Here is a 16131-nt window from a genome sequence, read left to right on the forward strand (position 1 = left end):
AGAAAATAGATATTTCTGGATCATCCGAGATTTTTCATTATCCGCAGCCATCCTCCCCGTCATTAGCGCGGATAATTGAGAGTCTATTATATATGCAAATTTGTTTCCTTACTCTCCGGAGGAGGCGGCGGTCTGGTGTCGGGAGTGCTGATGTTGCCGAGAAAAGCGGCCGGTTTCTCCTTGACCACGAGGTCACGGGGAGTCTCGAGCGAGCCACAGCACAGGGCCAACTGAAACAGCTTCTGGGCCAGCGTGTCCCCTTTCACCTGCCGCAGGAAGTCCTGCACACACTGTCGGTGGAGACAACAAAGGACCCAAACCACGTGCAGCCATATCACACTGTTGGGGCAAATAGAGGGTGATGCATGCATAGATGTCCTACCGATTTCAATGCCCCCCCTTACTTTTGTCTCATCGTGTGACTGAATTTTGTAAAAGCGATGACCCTAAATATTATAGATGAGAGTGTTAATTCAGTGGTAGAGAAAGTCTTTTGATACTGGTGGAAGTATCCACAGACTTGAAACGCATGGCGATTATCACCCATTAAATAATTCCAAGGACAAATGTATTATGAAAAATCTAAGCAGATACATTATTTTTCTCGCACGGTAAATTTGTTTCATGTCCAAATGCCACTGCCCCCACCTTCTTCAGCTTATTCACAAAGATGGCCTCGGCGTTCTGGAAGACCTGCAGCACGATCTCGGCCGCCGGCTGTGTCGTGAACTGTCGGCGGAGATCGGCGCTCGTCCCTGGCAAGGGGAACGACTCCAACAAGTGTTTCTTGATCTTGTGTAGCCGGCCCTCCACCTCCTGCTTGATGTCACACTCGATGCGAGCCAGCCCACGGTCCATCACCTCACGCTCGCCTTTCTGGGCCTTGCCGATCACCTAAACAAACAACACAATGTGAGCAACTGTGGTGGCCACAGGTGCGCAGGGCAGTGCTGTAGTTGCGATGATGGAACACATGATGGACGAGTGGTTCAACAGCGAATACACGGTGTGCTGGCAATGCACGATTGCCATCGAGAGATGGGTTTGGTGGATCATCCTAGCAGCAGTGGCTTTTGGCGAGCCAACAAAGTCAGCACACCACTCGATTTCAGATGCACTTCTGTGGCCAACTGGAATGCACTTCCTTCTGATATTAGGAAGCCACTAGAGCCATGCACTTTTAAATAGATTGAAAACTAATTTCTTTAGAACTGCATCTTGTGTTCACAGTTTGTTGTCCTTCCCCACACCTCTGATTAGCACGGTTGGCTACTTACAGTGCGAAAGAAGTTCAACATATATACATGTGGTTTTACCCAATCCCAGAATTTCTGAGTATTTGTTTAGATTTGCTAATTTCGATTGTGACACCGGCATAAATGTCCTCCTCATTTATGAATAACATCACGAGATATTTTTTACATTATTTGTGAAGCATATGGAAATGCAGTTTTGGTTAATACACCCACAGTATTAACTAAGGCGACTCCTGGGCTCGAATCGCGAATCTCTGAAACAAGCGACAAATGCACAACCACTCGGGAAAGTAGATTTCTGGAAGAAGCGGGACATTAAAATAGGCCTCAGCCTTCGATACGATATATATTAACATATACTTACACGAGCAGTTACTTCAATGCTCATGTCACAGCACTGCACTCACAAAACTTAAGTCCTGTAGTAAGTCTGTCTCAGACTGCATGAAAAAAGATACACCCTATTCACTTGAGAGGGAGACGCGGTGTGAAACTCCTGTGCCTGAGCAACTGATGATATCTCAGCATTGTGGCCGTGTAAGGCAAATGCAAGGTGGGGGGTGGGGGGGGAGTGGTAAAAGGTATGCAGTGTCACTCTCAGGTCGGAACACAGCGCCACGTATGCTTTGGCTGTGCGTCAACAATTCCAGAACGCATTTAATTACGAAAGTAACCCCCCCCCCCCCCAAGGGCAACAACACATACTTTATGCATTGAATAATACAATTCGCGCAGTCAACAAGCAACGCAATGCATACACACACACACGCTCGTACACGCAGGCACGGCACGTACGGAAATTCCCAGGGGTATGCTTGTGATTCGGATGCCCAGATCGTAAATATCCGGAGCCCCGTACTGTTCCATGAGATGCTTCAGGAAGTCCGGCATCTCCAAACGTGCCATCACTCCTTTGCCTCGGGAGCTGCGGCTCTTGGCCATGAAGGTCCTCAAACTCTGCCGCAAACAACAACACGAACACGTTACGCAGAGCGCATGCTAGGGGAGCAACGATTCGGACTTGATTATTCATCCTCAAGCTCGCGATATGCACACCGGATCGCGTGCGTAAGAATCGATGTTTTCGATTCGTATACGTTGCATGAAATTGGTTCACATGTTCCAACACCCACCCCCACTCCAGCCACTAGAGCCTGCTGCATTCACCACGTTTTAAAAAAGGCGTTGAATCTTGAGTTGATTCACGAGCACTCAATCGCGATAATCGATTGAGTCGCGACAGGGGTGGTTGGGGTGGGCGCGTATCGCTTCTGCTTACATCTGCAAGGAATGACTTGCTGAGCTTTCATATAATTTAATAGACAAAAAATTGCATGTGTCAGTAGCACTGCGGCCTTAAAAGGGGAAAAAAATACAATAAGCGACGTTTTGGGCAATGACCCTTCTTCATATTGCATAGAAAGGCCAGAAAAATTGAGTGGACAATAAGAATTGGAGACTGCACTTCACAGCGATTACCGTTTCTCAACAGCTTTTAGGTAACCATTTATATGCAAAATGAAAAAAAAACGATCAAAAAACATGTTTAGAAATCATACCCAGCCCCATGGTGTAAAGTGTAGCCTCCAACTGCTTATTACCCACTAGATTTCCGTGGCTTATGTCCTATCAAGCATGGCAATTGTCCGAAGATTGTCTATTAGCACGTGAAATTTTTGGCCCACAGTGTTACCGACAAATGTGTTGGGACTTTAATTGTGCTTGTGCACTGCTGCCAACGCAAATCATATAGGTTGTAGGTTGTGCAGCCGTGCAATTGTATGCGAGGGGGTGGGCTGGTGGGGGGGGGGATGGTGGTGGTGGGGCCGGTGGTGGTGGTGGGGCAGGCTGGTGGTAGTGAGGCGGGGGGAGGGGGGCTGGTGGTGGTGGGGCGGGGGGCTGGTTGTGGTGGGGTGGGGGGGGCTGGTGGTGGTGGGGCCAGCGGGGGCTAGTGGTGGTTCGTGCCAGCGGGGGGCTGGTGGTGGTGGCGCGGGGGGGGGGCTTGTGGTGGTTCATGCCGGGAGGGGGGCTGGTGGTGGTGGCGCGGGGGGGCGGGCGGTTGGTGGGGCAGGATGGTGGTGGGGCAGGGGGGGCTGGTGGTGGTCGGGCCAGTGGGGGCTGGTGGTGGTTCGTGCCGGGGAGGGGGGGGGCTGGTGATGGTGGGGCAGGGGGGGGGGGGGCTTGTGTGATGGGGCGGGGGCTTTCTCTCAGGCCTGAAAACTCCTACCACCTATTAGAAGAGGTGGACATACCCACACTTTACCCCACCACACACGACTTGCCGATCGAATGCATACCTTCCGTCAATCCATTTACACTGCGGGGTGTACACAGGCATAGGGATTTGACAAACTTGCCAATTATTTCAACTACTGTTCCGGAAGATGGAATTGAATTTGGCAGCCTCAGGATTGCCAACTCCAGTTTGCTAACCGTTATACCACTGCAGGCTCTCAAATCATTAACAAAATAAGTTTGGAAATAAAACCGACGGAAAAGGGTTAAGTGGGCAAGACCTGGAGGATGTCCACGGTGGTGATCTCGTAGATGTCATCATCGCGGAGTGAGTGCGGCACTTTGAAGAGGCGCTGCACCAGAGGGTGGCGGCACAGCGGTCCCAGGCCGATCTCGCGAAAGAACTGCTTTTCCTTCAGGGCGGCCAAACACTGGCCCAGCTCGTACAGCGTGCTGATGCATCGCACTTTCTCGAAGGCCTGCAAAGGCCACCCCACCAAAAAAAAATACAAACTCAGGCTGATGTTTACACTTAAATTTGATGGCTCAGTAGTCTTATAGCCAAGGACCCATATCTAGCAGAGAAGGTCCTTGCCTCTAAACATCAGGCAGTCCACCAGCATTGGTTGGAGAACGCTTGGGCCTGCTCATGAGACAATGAATGTCAACACTGGTCCAGAGAATGTTGAACTTCTTTTGCACGTACGGTGCGGGAGAAGCAATGGTGCTAAGATGCACTCCCAAAAGGCTGTGCGGCCGATGGGAAGCATAAAACACTTCTGTAATACAGTTCATGTTTTTAGATTCGTATACATTAAGTAATGGGTTCACATCCCCTTGTAGCCACTAGAGCCGCAACTCCCAATTACAACAATTCATCGAATCACCGGAGGTGACGATGTGAATCACTCCGACACAAGTTTGAAGCTGCACTTGGTGTTGTACTTCTTTGCTTGGAGTCCGCTGATGTTCATGCTACTGTTATTCAATTATCACGTTGCCACGTTGGTACGTTCACGTTTCTTACAAATAGTTTTCCCTGTTGAATGGATCACCAAACCCAAGTGACGGTAATGTTACGGTAAAAAAACTCAGTGGGTGACCTCTGGGCGCAGCATGACCTAGCAAACAGACGACCAATCGAGTGAAATAAACATAGGAAACGCACCTCAATGAACAGGTTGACTTCCCTGTGTGTTCGGACAAACTCATTCATCACAGGCAAAACGAACAGGTCCCGAATGCCCACGTCCTTCAGGAACTGCACCTGGAGGTGTTGGCACACCAATTGAATCACCTAGCAAAAGAGGAACAAAGAGGAACACAGCAGAGATGACGTGGATACATCATCGCAATACAGCAGTCTACGTCCGTCAATTTCTCACAGCGGTAGTAAGGCCCTTAGGTGTTTGGGAGCACAAGGCAGGTGCAGGTGGGTGAGTAATAATTTCCTTCCCTCCCGCCAATACTTATTTCAGGCTGTGTTGACATGGCAGTAAATCACACGAGATAATGACACAGGTTAATTGTCACACAAGCAAATTAGGAAGCTGCCATGCTGTTAATGGTTAGTATACTGAACTCACAGCCCAGAGGTGGCAAAATGGGTACACCACAGTTAGCTGATGCGGAAAGTCGCGTGTGATGCAGCAAAGTGTGGGTGTCGGCCAGCTCTTCCAACACATCTGGTCAACATGGAAAAGTAGACCAAATACTCGTAAAGAGTTCGCTCTCATGAAGGTCCTTCCACCAGCGGTGGTGTGACCAAGCAGTTGCAGAGCTGCACTTTTATATAATTCAGGTCAAAGCCAGATACACATTGGAGGATAAACATCCCATGGAGGTGGGGAAATTGTTATGCAATAATGTCAGGTCAAACTTATTTAGGATATTTACAGGTGCGTTTTATTCATGCCACACAGGTAGAGAGTCCAGAGTGAAACCTCGGCCACTGGCATAGTGAGTCATGGATTGTGAGTCACCCGGACTACGGGTTCTTGTGTTTGTTTATGGTTGCTATACAAGCCATGTGATCTACACCACGAAGAGAGTCTGTAACCGAATTACATTCATGTGCACAGCAAATCAGATGTGAATATAAAATAAATAAGGTCTACTCAAAGACCGCACTTTAGGATTTGGCACACTCAATAACATTTAAATTCATAAATGAAGGTCAACAAACCATAATCAAATGGGTAGTGCATCGATGTACCAATTGTGGTTACAGATGACTTCTCAAGAAGAAAATGCTGAATGCGGTTTGTAAGCGAGTTTAAACATGCATCTAAACCATTTAAATATATTTTAAACAACCCGTTGCAAAAATGACAGTAATTTGAAATGTAGCACTGTACATCGGAACAATTTGAAAGACGTTAGAGATTGGAAACTGTCCAGAAAGCGATAGGGGGAAAATAAATATATGTTTTCATAATACAGGTTTTTTGGGTTAGATCGTGTAAATATATAAATGTGTCGTTAAACCCGCCACCACCCGACACAGCCAATTAGTAAGGTTTGTCACTTAAACAGAACGTGCCAATTCGTTACCAGTACAGCACACCGGTTGTGTGTTAGAGAGCAAAGCCACAACATTTACAATCTGAGTACGACATTTCGACAGTAATTACAACCAGCCTCATCAGCCGGCAACCAGATTTGTGGAAATAAATATATATTTAAATATATTGATTTAAATCTATATTTAAAACATATAGAAAAACTGGAACATTATTACAGAATTGGGTGGGACATATGTCGAAAAGAGAATGACTCCAGCTTAGCTTGCAAGAACTAAGAGATACTGTGGCCATGTGGCCTTAATGACAGAGACAGGCAGATCAAATGTTGACGTTGGAATGAAGACAAATGGACGAGGAAGAACACGGACTGCATTTCACGCAGCCCCATCTCATTCACATCGCCAAGTGTGTCTCGAAACCTTACCACGCCTACAAATATTAACGGACATCGATTAAAGTGGTCCCATTAGATTTACAATTAGTCTGAACCTTTAGTACACATTTAATGCCTAGGAATATAGAACATGTTGTAAGAGAATACAGGTCGTTTAAACAAATTCAAACATTGGTTATTACAACCAAAGCCCTTTGAAAAGTCGTAATTTAAAATCAAATGGCAGAGCAAAAGATTTTAATTAATTTAATTGCTTCCATTCTAACATTTCCGAACCTGTGGTGGGCTCATTGCTTGCAGATTAAATACTCAACACGATTCATCATTATTGAGTTCTTGCGGTTTCAGTGGCACATATCCACATACCGCAAAATAAAACATCCACAAGTTTTCCATCGTCTGTTTTGCAAACTATCGTAGCTTGATAAAAATATCTTAAAAGTATATCATTCCTGACGAAATGTTAACGATTAACAAAAGTGCAAGAATTAAGGTTGTACATAAATAGCTGTCGCCCATAAAATTAGTGCTTCACTATAGATTTTCGGAGTAATTAATAGAACAGCAGTTATTTTGAGGTACATTAAATTAATATTATTGTTTCTAGAACTTTTGGCAGCATGTGTGTTATAAGAACTATAGATTGTAATCATTAAATACTTATGGCACACTTAAGTTGACTGAAATGCGGTTTACGTAATCTTTGGCTGGCTGACCAGCATAGCACAAAAAATATATAAAATGATGATATACCATTTAAAGTTATGGCAAACTAACATCGTAAAAATTGTCATGTCATTAGAAATATTAGGGTATCGAATTGTATCACCTAGTGGAAAATAGTATCAGCTAATCATTTCCCTTATCGATAAAACTTTGTGGGGAAGATAACAGTGGTTAAATTTCGATTTAAAGCTTTCGTGACTGCAGGGATTCATCTTCTTGGTTCTTTCGGTAAAGTCACGTAGAAGGGAAGTAATAAAATAATAAAAATAAAACATTATTTTTATTATTGTATTACTTCCCTTCTACGAAAAAATAAAACATTATTTTATTATTTTATTACTTCCCTTCTACGTGACTTTAAAGCTTTCGTGACTGCAGGGATTCATCTTCTTGGTTCTTTCGGTAAAGTCACGTAGAAGGGAAGTAATAAAATAATAAAAATAAAACATTATTTTTATTATTTTATTATTTCCCTTCTACGTAAAAATAAAACATTATTTTTATTATTTTATTACTTCCCTTCTACGTGACTTTACCGAAAGAACCAAGAAGACATATCAACGTTGTTGAGTGTCACGGCCACAACGCAAGCAGCCGTCCTCAGGTGAAGAACAGGTCTGTCGGAAAGACTTCAGACGCTGTCTTTCCGACAGACCTGCTCTTCACCTGAGGACGGCTGCTTGCGTTGTGGCCGAAACGTCGTGAAATTATTTTATTATGTTTTATTTTTATTATTTTATTATCTCCCTTCTACGTGACTTTACCGAAATAACTAACAGTGGTTGTCCTATGCAGAGACTCAACCCCTCCCCAACCCCCCCATCATAGGAATGTGGAATTTCCATGACCGGTTCAGGATGGTAAAAAATTAACCCGTAAAAACAAAGTTTTTCACTATAAATCCTTTATATGCGTGGCGGCTAGAGTCCTCTCGTCCTCTGGCTTGAGATGGCTGCCACCTATGGGTCAGATGATTGCCTGCCACCATTAAGCAATTGGTAATTAAATATAAAAAAAAATTCCTAAAAAGTGTAAAATTTTGGAAATTATTTTCACGAAAATACATTGTCACGCACAACGAGTCTGTGTGCAAAATGTCAGCTCGATTGGATCACGGGAAGTGGGTTAAAAAACGACCGAAAAATTTGCACGGTCGTAAGCGCGCAAGCAAGCAAGCAAGTGAACTTAATATAAAGGATTTAAAAAAAGAAATGAGCACCGTATCTCTGTTCATTTGAGCAGGAATTCGCTTTTCGATATCACGACAAAAGTGGGAGGCTTCTCACCTTCTCTGGCGACACATGCTGCTCAGTCTCTCCGAGCGTCTTGATGCAGTCAGCGGCGATCTCGTTCACGCGCTCCACGCCCATGTGCCTAGTTGGTCTCCTGCCTGGATCCACTCTGGGGCTCCCCTGCATCACGCCATGGTGGACCTGTCGCATGCTGGCGTGGTACCTGTCCGCATCTTGCTTCTCGGCCGCGCTTAGGATTTTCTTGGGTTTCTTTTGTACCACCTCTTTTATTTCCGGCATGGCCAGCAGCTGCTCTCGATTCTGCGGTTGGGCCACGGCACCCAATTGTGCAGTCGGCAGCTGCCGAGACGCAGCACCACACTGCGAATCGACGTTCTTCACGGGCGAGTTCTGCTTGCTCTGCATTTCCTTGAGCTCACTTTTGCTCATGCGCAGGATGGACGGCCATTCTTGTGAGGAAGCGGTGGCGGCAGCAGCCATTGCTGAATTTAAAAAAAAAGGTAGAAAAGAAAGCACGGGTGGTGAGTTTAGCAGACTTCAGGGCAAGCTGTATACGAGTGCGAGCACCAGAGGTCGCAAACGGGTTTTGATTCCTTACCCGTACCCGGCCGCACCAGGGTCGCAAATGGGTACCCGTACCCGGTCGGGTACGGGTACCCGTTCCCTACCCGTACCCTACCCGAAATTCAGACAAACGGTTACTCACGGCCTACCCGCACCCGTACCCTGGCCGCACCAAGGTCAATACAGTGTGCACAGCACCTGTATAGCAGGTCCTCGTTTAACGCGGTAGATGCGTTTCTGAAAAGTGCCGCGTGAAGCAAAAACTATTTTCCTAATAAATAATGTCCACGCACAGTAAGATGGGGGGGACAAATAACTTGAGGGGACGCCGCCGCGTTACCCTATCATCTCGCTCAACCGCGCAGCTCAAGAAAGTAGTTCGTCGTCGACCGCTCAGAAAGCGCGTTCTCACGGTGCGCTTTCCGCACTGTGCGAAAAGCGTTCCCTAAATTAAAGAAACCGCGTTATAGTGAAAACGCGTTATAGTATGAACACGCGGGAAGCAGGCACACTGCGTGACGCTTCCGCATGCAGGTGACATCACAGATGTGACATCACAGCTCACTTGCCATGCAAAATATATCCATTATTGTACCCCCCCCCCAAAAAAATACAAAAGTCTATTTTTTATAATTTTTGCATGGTGTACAGTCTGGAAAGTACCCACACGCCAAATTTCAAGTTTGTTGCATGTCGGGAAGTATGCTAAACATTTCGAACAGACACACATTCACAAATATCCCTTTTAAATATAGATCGCACTTATATTGAACTTCTTTCGCACCGTACGTAGCCAACCGTGCTAATTAGAGGTGTGGGGGAAAGGTAAAACTAAGCACAAAAAGACGTTCAAAAAAAATTATTTTCTACATAAATTAGTTTTCTTTAGAACTGCACAGCTCCCCCGACTTTCAAAGAGTACAGGTACAACAAAATACATTCGTAGTGAATATGCAAAACAGCTATCATAAAAATAACACACCGCACTTGGAAGAAAAAAATTGTAGCAACTATAAATTTTAATGTTATAACTGGTGTTCATCGAGTGGTCAAAAAGAGCAGTGGTAGCATCTTCCCCTAAGAGTTTGTTGAACCAACCTAACTTTGATAATTGTTTTTTTACCCTTTTATCTGGCAACAAAACTGACACCTTTTTTTACAAGGAGTCATGTTTGCATTGACCACAATACCTGCGGTCGGAATGCAAACAAAAAAACACAACTCCGATAATGTATGCACTGTCCTTGAAATTGATTGGTCCACACCCGAGACAGCTTTTCTTAGAGCCTAGTCTCACATGGTGTTGGACCAGATGACGCCAAAAGGCGCACAACTCAAAGACAATGCACCATCAGAGTATGAGAGCTCGGGGTAAGCATTTACACCATTGGAACCTACTTTGCCAGTAGCAAAATATGATAATTGGTTTTTTACCCTTTTATCTGGCAACCTGACTTTCTCAACACACCGGAGGTTCACGGGTCTAGCGGTTGCGGTGACAATCAAACTCTGGATAGAACTGATCAAGGCCAATATAACGAGACGCAAATATGCAGACCCTGCAATTTCTTGCCCACGCCACTGCTGTTGGAAAGGCCTCCACCAGAAGGCATTCTAATTAACCCCCTGGAGAGGATATTTTACCCTAATTTTCCATACAGGTCATGCATCTTTTAAGAGGTGGTAGTGCCCACAATTTAACCCACTCACACACGACCTGCCGATCACCTCACAGGTGCTGAGAGTTTTGAAAAATACCTCGCCCATTATTTCAACAGCGAAATATTATCTCAAACGGTTTCCTCTCGAGTGCCGAACCATGATTTAACTGCACGAAAAACAAGTTTTATCTTACATCCAAGACAACGCATCCATTCTCAAACAAACACGTGTTTAAAAAACGTCCATCTCAATTTTACACGTTGAGCAATCCAAAACAAAATTCGGTACGTATGGAATATGTACATGACAACCCATTGCAACATCCCAATACCTGGAATCTGTGTGTCGATCAACTTCTTCACCCAGGGTGACACACCGTCACCTATGAGAGGTGGCTGCTGCTGCGGCTGCTGCTGCTGCACCGCCGCTGCCGGTGTCCCTCCAAGTGCGAGCCCTGCCGGACTCTGCTGGCAACGCATCTGCACGGCTCCTGCAGGGCCGATGTCCACCATTGAACCCTGCGGGGTCGAGCGCGGGTTGCCTCTGCTCGCCCCTTCCGCGACGGGAAGCGACGACTCCACTTCGAACGACGATCCTCCTCGCCGTTGAAATTCCGCGCCCTCTCGCCGATGGTCGTCACTTCCGTCCTCCAATTGCCTCCATCTTGCTTTGGGAGGAAGACCCTCATCTCGTTGTGCCGTGGACGGCGGCATTCCGCTCAGTTTAGCGACCCCTTTGGTGAGACAACCGTGGTCGATGTGGCCCCCCAAGGACTTCAGCATGTTCTTTGTGTTGAGGAAGCCATGCTTCTTGGGAGCGAGGCTGAGGTGGTAGCGCTGCGTGTAGTGCGTGCACAGCTCGCCCACTGTGCAGCCCTCGGGCATCTCCGTCAGCAGGGTCAGCACTTTCTGCCTCCAGTCGTCGTCCATGATGGTGGCCTATGTACAAAAAAACGACAGCGCAAATGGTGCACGCACACACACGATTACCTCTTGGATCCGTCTTGTGTGGAGTGTGAGAGCAAACAAGGGGGTTCTCGGTCCCCGTGCAAAAGTATCCAACTGTGTGGTCACACAAATGCAATTGAATGTGGCAAAGATGCAGCCCTCCAATGTATATTCCTCACGCCACTGTTGATGGAAGGACTTCCACTACTGAACGTTTAAATCGAGCTCTCTAGCAGGTAATTGGCCTACTTTATCCATGCGCAATTGTTGTGCAAACAGGAATTCTGTTCAGGCATCGGGCGATTTGCCAGAATAGTGAAGCCATCCACGTGCTTCTGGTTTTAAACGTCCGCAAGTTCCCGAGACAGCCGATCTCTCTCGATATCGACGTGGTATGCATTGCGTAAAATCTGTACCAGGATCAAGACAAACACCTGTGGTATGGTGCGCCACCCAACCCCTACACCTGCCGCTACCAACTCGCACTGACCATCACATACCTGTCAACCGCTTATTAGTTGCCTACCTTATTGCAGACCAATTCAGACCTTACTCTTTGGGAATTTCGGTAAAGTCACCTAGGTATAAAATAAAATAAATCACGACGTTTCGGGCGCAACACAAGCATCTGTCATCAGGTAGGAAAGCATGGTCTGCTGCTGAGGCAGACTATTTTAAAAGGTTTGAAATGGGTGTATCCCAAGGGTCATAAAGAAGTGGCCAGGGATAGTGATGTCAATGTGAGAAATTAGCGTGTAGCTGTAAGATAGGAGAGCGGCCTCCTGGACGAGGGCACGGAAGTGGCTATGTTAATGTGAGAGATTAGCATGGTAATGTGAAATCTAAGAGTGGTGCAATCCAAAGGCATGAGTGAAACCCAACGGGTGCAATCCAAAGGGCATGTGAGTAAGAGTGCAATCCAAAGGCATGAGAGTGCAATGCAAAGGACATGTAAGCATGAGAGATCTAAGAGAGAGGCATAGAGAGAGAGACACACACACATAGAGTTGGAAATAACAGCTGTTATTAAAGAAGTGGCCGGGGCTAGTGATGTTAATGTGAGAAATTATCATAATGTTAACGTGAAATCGAAGAGTGGTGCAATCCAAAGCGACTTCCTAGACGAAATAACCGCTGTTATTTCCAACTCTATGTGTGTGTGTCTCTCTCTCTATGCCTCTCTCTTAGATCTCTCATGCTTACATGTCCTTTGCATTGCACTCTCATGCCTTTGGATTGCACTCTTACTCACATGCCCTTTGGATTGCACCCGTTGGGTTTCACTCATGCCTTTGGATTGCACCACTCTTAGATTTCACATTACCATGCTAATCTCTCACATTAACATAGCCACTTCCGTGCCCTCGTCCAGGAGGCCGCTCTCCTATCTTACAGCTACACGCTAATTTCTCACATTGACATCACTATCCCTGGTCACTTCTTTATGACCCTTGGGATACACCCATTTCAAACCTTTTAAAATAGTCTGCCTCAGCAGCAGGCCATGCTTTCCCACCTGATGATGGACGCTTGTGTTGCGCCCGAAACGTCGTGATTTATTTTATTTTATATCTACGTGACTTTACCGAAAGAACCACAGAGTATAGATTCCTGCAGTCATGAAAGCTTCAAATCAATTCAGACCTTATTGGTCACCCTGTGTCCTTTAAATCTCAAGGTTCATCCCACAAAGTTCCATCACAAGGGAGAAACACACACAAATGTGTTTTGTTGTGCCCGTTTTGAAATGGCTGTACGCAGTATGGACCTGAAAACTAAACTTCCCGGTTCAAAAATAGGGGGTAAACCATATGGGTTGACAGCTATGCATTTATCTATGTATCTCTGTGGGTCTCTATGTATCTCTATGAGTCTCTGTGCATCTCTGTGGGTCTCTATGTATCTCTATGGGTCTCTATGCATCTCTGCTGGTATCTATGTATCTCTGTGGGTCTCTATGTATAGCTATGGGTATCTGTCTATAATCATGCCTGTCAATCCCTTATCAGTGCCTATCTTATTACAGACCAATTCAAACCTTATTGTTCACCCCGTGCCTTTATAAATCTCAACGTTCATTCTACAAAGTCCCATCACAAGGGAGAACACAAACTAAGACATTCCCCTCCCCACTCAATTCCTCTGTACAATAATAGGGATAAACCGTATGGGGTTGGCAGGTGTGCCAGCGTGGTGAAGTATGATCAAACAATCCCGCCGTGACACTCAACAACGTTGCTATGTCTTCTTGGTTCTTTCGGTAAAGTCACGTAGAAGGGAAGTAATAAAATAATAAAAATAATGTTTTATTTTTACGCAGAAGGGAAGTAATAAAATAATACAAATAATGTTTTATTTTTATTATTTTATTACTTTCCTTCTACGTGACTTTACCGAAAGAACCAAGAAGATGAATCCCTGCAGTCACGAAAGCTTTAAAGTCACGTAGAAGGGAAGTAATAAAATAATGTTTTATTTTTACGTAGAAGGGAAGTAATAAAATAATAAAAATAATGTTTTATTTTTATTATTTTATTACTTCCCTTCTACGTGACTTTACCGAAAGAACCAAGAAGATGAATCCCTGCAGTCACGAAAGCTTTAAATCGAAATTTAACGTTGCTATGTTTACAAATCGTCTTTGCATCAATCAATCGATCCGCGGCGCTTTGATCAATCAACTGGCAGGGTGACGGCCTCACGAAACGCGGCGAGTCGGTGATAACGAAGGAAGTAATCGATAGCGAATGATGATCATTTGTATAAGAGATAAAAAAAACTAATTTTACTCTTACAGCATTTCTCACGCCACTGTTGTGCGTCAGCTCGAGAACACATTCCTGCGGATTGCTCGGTCAATGGCCAGGGTCAACGGCGGCGTGGTGTATTCCGCAAATATGCCCGACTGTGAGGGCGGGCAGAAGCCGGCGTGAGTAGGTTAAACGTTGAGTTTTATAAGGGCACCACGGGGTGACCAGCCCCTCCCCTCCCCACCCAGCCCCTCCCCACCCTCCCCCTCACCAACCAGCCCCACCCCTGCCATTTTGGATGCACGACGGACGGACACAATAATCCCCTGTGGGCTGGTGTAACCAGGAGGTTTCTACCAGTAAAAGCTTGTGTGTCTCTCTCTCTCTCTCGAGGGGGGGGGGGGGTTGTTTGGCCTACTCTTTTCTACGTTTCGCAAGAGGTGGTGAGAACTTCGTATCTTTTTTGTTATCTTTGTTAAACGCAGAGAAGATCTCACGCAAACTTGCGACCTGTGGATTTGCAAGTCCCAGGGCGCCAAACCGCGCATCGCACATTGCAACCCACGTCCGATTTGCCGGGATAAGTGTAAAAAAACTAATTATAAACACATTTTCAAACATTAGTTATAAATATCCTTCCGACTTCTCATCCTAAAACGTTGAGAACAAAATGTGTAATGACAACATTACGACGAGATTGCATGTGACGTGCCAAAAAAAGAATTGTCGGGTCGTTCCGGTTTGAAAGGAAGCATCGATAAGTACCGAACGATGCAGGAAACAACATCAAACAAACAACTCAACAGGTTCGTCAATAACACTCTGGCCTTAAATGAGAAAAAACAGGCGACATTTCGGGCCGTGGCCCTTCTTTCTGCCTTCCCTCTTTAAGCGCTACGACGAAAGGGCCATTGCCCGAAACGTCGCCTTACTTTCTATTTTAAGCCAGCGGTGTTAATGAAATGCACTGAGGTGCTTTTTCTGTTCGTTATTTTTGTCCACCAGTTGCTCACACACAGCTATAACCAACGCTTTTTTAAAGTCACGACACAACAAAAACAACCTCAATCTCCAAACAAAAGGCGGTGGTGACGGCGGCGACGGCGGTGGCGGCGGGTACGAACCATGGCAGGCCAATCTCTCTCTGTCTCTCGCCCGCTTCTTCCTCTTCTTCCTCCCCGTCTCGACAGTCAAAATCCCTCTGCGCCACACAAGGAGGGGGAAGCCTCCAAACCACCAAAGAACGAGGGCGCCGTCAGCAACTTGACAACGCCGAGGTGTTAAAACAACTCCCTCCACCCAAAGCCAAGGCTGGCGAGCCTTTTACTCCTCCTCCTCTTCCGTGTGGTCGCGAGTGAGGCGAGCGAGGGAGAACGAGGCGAGTTTAAATAGGCAGACGGCTTCCCCAACCAGCCGCGCACGCAGGACGGCGAAACCAAGCCGGGCGAAATGTTTTGAGCAGCAGTGACGCACGTGGCCAGCTCAGAGCAGCGAGCGGCTTCCGGGAAGACTCACGCCCCCCCTCCACCACCCCCCCCCCCTCCACCACCACCATCACGCCCCTCCCCTCCACCATCACCCCCCCCCACCACCATCACGCCCCTCCCCTCCACCACCATCACCCCCCCACCACCATCACGCCCCTCCCCTCCACCATCACCCCCCCCCCACCACCATCACGCCCCTCCCCTCCCCTCCCCTCCACCACCATCACCCCCCTCCACCACCATCACGCCCCTCCCCTCCACCACCATCACGCCCCTCCCCTCCACCACCATCACACCCCCCCTGAACCACCATCACGCCCCCCACCACCACC

General features: G+C 46.5%; 1 protein-coding gene across 1 annotated transcript in view; it reads right to left on the minus strand.

Moving 5' to 3' along the window:
• The window catches only part of LOC144730360 (uncharacterized), an 86928-nt gene extending 71126 nt beyond the window's left edge, over positions 1 to 15802 (minus strand). The window contains 8 exon segments of the mRNA XM_078611128.1: positions 113 to 290; positions 649 to 894; positions 2052 to 2213; positions 3773 to 3970; positions 4660 to 4788; positions 8423 to 8871; positions 10947 to 11553; positions 15437 to 15802. Coding sequence (XP_078467254.1) covers positions 113 to 290; positions 649 to 894; positions 2052 to 2213; positions 3773 to 3970; positions 4660 to 4788; positions 8423 to 8871; positions 10947 to 11553; positions 15437 to 15439 — 1972 coding nt within the window. The 5' untranslated portion in view covers positions 15440 to 15802.
• Positions 15803 to 16131: the final 329 nt, after the last annotated feature.

The sequence above is a fragment of the Lampetra planeri genome, chromosome 35 (genome assembly GCF_965212315.1).
Source record: "Lampetra planeri chromosome 35, kcLamPlan1.2.h2, whole genome shotgun sequence".
Classification (NCBI taxonomy): domain Eukaryota; kingdom Metazoa; phylum Chordata; class Hyperoartia; order Petromyzontiformes; family Petromyzontidae; genus Lampetra; species Lampetra planeri.